The following is a 3,835-nucleotide window of genomic DNA, read 5'->3' as shown; positions in this document are numbered from 1 at the left end:
TAGATAGATAGATAGATAGATAGATAGATAGATAGATAGATAGATAGATAGATAGATAGATAGATAGATAGATAGATAGATAGATAGATAGATAGGTTGTGTTGTATTTATTTATCTATTTATTTATTGTTTTAGAAATGAAACCATCATGAGCTACAGTCCATACCAGTAGATGGCAGTAACGCAAATCTTCAGTTTTCTTGCCAATGGTCAAAAAGCACCAGAAGAAGAAAGGGAAAAAGAAAACGAAGAAGAGGAGGCGTTCCTCCTGGAGGAGGTTCCTCTGTTGTGGCAGAGCTCCAGAAGCCAGCAGAACCTTCCGCTGGCTGCTGGTCCATTTCTGGAGCGGCTGTCCTGGTTTGAGTGATGAAGAACGGTGGTTTCAGCACAAGACGGAGGGAAATGGCGGCCGTTCCCGATAAAGTCGATATGTCCTTAGGTAACATTCTCCTGTTTTTTAATACCAAAAATAGATTCCTTGCTATGTTAGCATCTGCTTAATAGCATCAGCCAGGCAGTCTGGATAAATATAAACATGGCATTTCTCGCTGTTCTCATTTCGACAGATGACATAATTCGCCTAAATAAAAAGGAGAAACAGTTGATAAGAAGACAAGCTAATGTGAACCGCAGACCGTTCAAGCAGAAAGGCCGTTTGAGTCAAACCAGGAGCGGAGCAGCAGCACAGAGAGGTGGGAGCTAACCTTCCCCTGCTACTGCGGCGAGGTCCCGTTACAATTAATCACAAATGTGGGCAAATTGTCATCTCACCAGGAGGTGGCGCACCTCGAGGAGGCGCGGCTGTGCTAAGAAACAGGAGGGTTCCTCCTCTGGTGGGTCGGCGGCGGGGTCAGGGGGTCATCACCGGGCTGGCGGCCAGGAGGCCCGCCGTCCTGCTGAAACGAGCCGGAGTGCTGAACAGATCAGCAGCCAGCCAGGTAACACCCAGACTGGGAGAGGTCGGCAGATGATGCGTTCAAGGCCCAAGAGGGAATCTCTGGTTCCGTTTAACAGAAAATCTCTATCAGTGGATATTCTGGACTCCTTCTGTGCTGTTAACACATTGAGAGTGAAGTTCTCACAGTTGGAAATGTGAGAGGAGGCCTCTGTCCACAGGAAGTACAGTGTGAAAGTGATTGTTTACTAAACACAGAGCGTCGCATATGAAGCTTCCTGCGGTGGTGAAGTAAAATAACACATGTTTATAGAAGCTATGAATGATTCAGCTTAAAGCTGACTGTCGTATTGTTCGTTTCTCATCCATTCATCCCCGTTGGACAGAATTTTTGCAGGTTCTAGTCGAATCCTATCATCTGTAGAAATATCTGTGAATGTTTTGTAAATCTGACTTAAACACGTTTAATAAACGGCATCTAATTTCTTCTTGTTTTTAAGATTTTCATAATCAGACATCCAACCGGAGACGTGACTCCATACTGGAGATGAAATTTTGGGAACAAACTAAACTTTAGAGACTATGGAGCATAAGGAATGGTCGGAGTGAAGCGGCTCTGCGAGCAGCATTTATGGTGAATCTTTCCCAAACTCGTGGCTCGCATTTTGCTGCAACAGCTTTTCCTTTCACTTAGCTTCCCATCGAACAGCCAGATTCTTTCAGTGTCTGTTACGCAGCTGTGAAGTCTGCAGTCTTCCTCTTGTTTCTGAAGTGATCTTTATTTTCTTTCTGCAATAAATGGATTAAAATGCATTTTTGTCTCTTTTTTTCACCTTGTTTGTCAGAAAGCGCGTCCGCGGACGAGGCCCTTCATTCAGCGCTCGGAGGCCCAGTACAGGAGGCCGGAGGTGCCGAGGCGGCCGTACCGGCAGCCCGATCCACAGAGAGGCCAGAACGCGGCAGCGTTGTCGTCGTCGTCGTCATCGTCTAGGAGACCGTTCCAGCTGCGGCGACGGTGAGACCCGATGGGCCCCGCTCAGACACGGCCCCATCCCTCTGGAGCGTTTCCACAGCTTGTGCTTTCCTCTCTGCAGACCTCTGCCGCCGGTCCAGCAGACGCAGAGGGAGGCTCGCCAGGCCACCTTCCTTTTCCGTAGAGGGCTCAAGGTGCGCTGCGCTATAACGCTGACGTGGTTGAAATCATACCTGATGTTTCCCAAGGCGACATATTTAATATCGCCTTGCTGTGCTGTGCAGGTTCAAGCCCAAGTACAGAAGACAAACCTTCACACTCCTCCAGTCAGAATGCGACAGTAAGTGTCCTCAGTGCGATTGGTTGGATCCATTAGAAAGAGAGGCTGGGCGTCCCTTAAAAGTCTTAAGTTCATATATCTAAAATGAATGCCTTATAAATTGATTTAAAAAAATAAACATGCATATCTGTATGCGTGACGCAGCTCTCCTGCTTGCCCACTAGGTGGCGCACGTCTACAGCCGGCAGTGGAATTCTGACTGTTTCTATTGACAACCCGACAGCCAGAACTCAACCAGAGTGAGCGTTCAGTGCCACCTCCTCCGAAGTAGAAAGTTCTGTGGCGGGATAACGTATCTTAACACACCTCTGCCTCCAACAGCATATGTGTTTAACTTGCTCGTAGGCCCCCTACTGCCTGGACGCTGCACCCGCCGCCCGTCAGCTCGGCTCCGGTTAAGGTGGAGACGGAGGAGAAGAAGGTCCCTAAAGGAGTCCCTCTGCAGTTTGACATCAACAGCGTTGGGAAGCCGGTAAGAAGACGTTCGGATTTCTTCCTTCAGGTGATTTTTTAAAAAATTTTATTTTATTTTTTTTCCCTCCCGGTCATTCATTAGTGTCTGTGTTTTTTTGTTTTTGCCTCCCCAGCAAACGTCTATGACTCTGAACGAGCGTTTCCGCATCCTCAAGGATCGGCGAGTCGCCACGGCGCAGAGCGGCCGGGGCAGCAGGTTTGTTACCGTGGGTTAAACTGACGTGAAGGAAGAGATGACGCCCCAAAGACCCTCCGTCCCGCCCCGACACCGCCCCAACGACGGGACGTGTGCCGAGTTGCTGTGATGCCACTGAGAGGGAAGCCTGGATGGGACAAACGAGTAGGATTCACACGGCTGCTCTGTTACCGGAACAGTTGGGAAAAGCTTCCATTTTCTCCTCGATGTCGGTGTATTCAACTTTTTGTGTTGTGACAACTCAGTGCAGGGGAATATTTTAAACTTTTTTTTTTCTCCCTGTTATGACTCAGAACTGTTAACACTACGGACACTTTTTAAAAAGCATTTTGTTTTCAGAGAACACGACGTATTTGTTAGGATGGCATGTGGGGAAAGAACGTTTTTCTGCCAGTTTTGTAAAGTTCTTTAAATAAAATACTGATCCTGATCCAGCATCATGACCATGACTTCTGATTCTCAATATTATTTAAAAACAATCAACATTTTCGGTAGCATAATTTGCGGTTATGCTATTCCTTTATCGTAAACATGTCTGGAGTGTTGCCTTCATTCTTTCCTAAGTTTGAGAAATTCTCTAATCTCCAGTGGCAACCATTGAGCTATGCAAAACACCTGAGTGGACCTAGCCCCGCCTCCTTGGAGCTTTCCCTCTGGGATTAGTTACTTTAACTGTATAATTTAGACCCAAAGAGCAAGCAGCTACTGAACCAGTTCAGTCTGGAAAAAATATACTTAAACTGATCAAAGCTAATGGCTAATTAAATGTCACCTTGTCACTTATTAGCTAACGGCTCATAAGACTTACCAGCTAACAGGGAAAAAGTTAACAAGGGTGGAGTTATGAGGTGTGGTTTTAGTAATCCTGACCAGACACACGTCGGCTACTGTGACCAGTTGGAATGTCGAAACGAGAGCCGAGCCACACAAGCAGGTGAGAGCGAGTGAAACCACATC

At 46.9% G+C, this 3,835-nt stretch overlaps 1 protein-coding gene across 2 annotated transcripts; it reads left to right on the top strand.

Moving 5' to 3' along the window:
- Positions 1–152: 152 nt before the first annotated feature.
- LOC103479059 (UAP56-interacting factor) lies at positions 153–3,321 on the top strand. 2 transcript variants are annotated; one of them, XM_008433269.2, is made up of 9 exons: positions 153–439; positions 567–692; positions 775–938; positions 1,741–1,910; positions 1,990–2,062; positions 2,153–2,208; positions 2,373–2,447; positions 2,554–2,710; positions 2,796–3,321. In XM_008433269.2, the coding sequence occupies exons 1-9, from the start codon at positions 367–369 to the stop codon at positions 2,895–2,897; spliced, it is 996 nt and encodes a 331-aa protein (XP_008431491.1). In that variant the 5' UTR covers positions 153–366; the 3' UTR covers positions 2,898–3,321. The 2 variants fall into 2 exon arrangements, with proteins under 2 accessions (XP_008431491.1, XP_008431492.1); XM_008433270.2 differs by having other exon boundaries at positions 158–439; positions 2,554–2,680.
- The last annotated feature ends 514 nt before the right edge of the window (positions 3,322–3,835 follow it).

This window comes from Poecilia reticulata, linkage group LG17, assembly GCF_000633615.1.
Source record: "Poecilia reticulata strain Guanapo linkage group LG17, Guppy_female_1.0+MT, whole genome shotgun sequence".
NCBI lineage: Eukaryota > Metazoa > Chordata > Actinopteri > Cyprinodontiformes > Poeciliidae > Poecilia > Poecilia reticulata.
The sequence above is the reverse complement of the archived record's forward strand: the minus strand, read 5'-3'. Positions and strand labels throughout refer to the sequence as shown.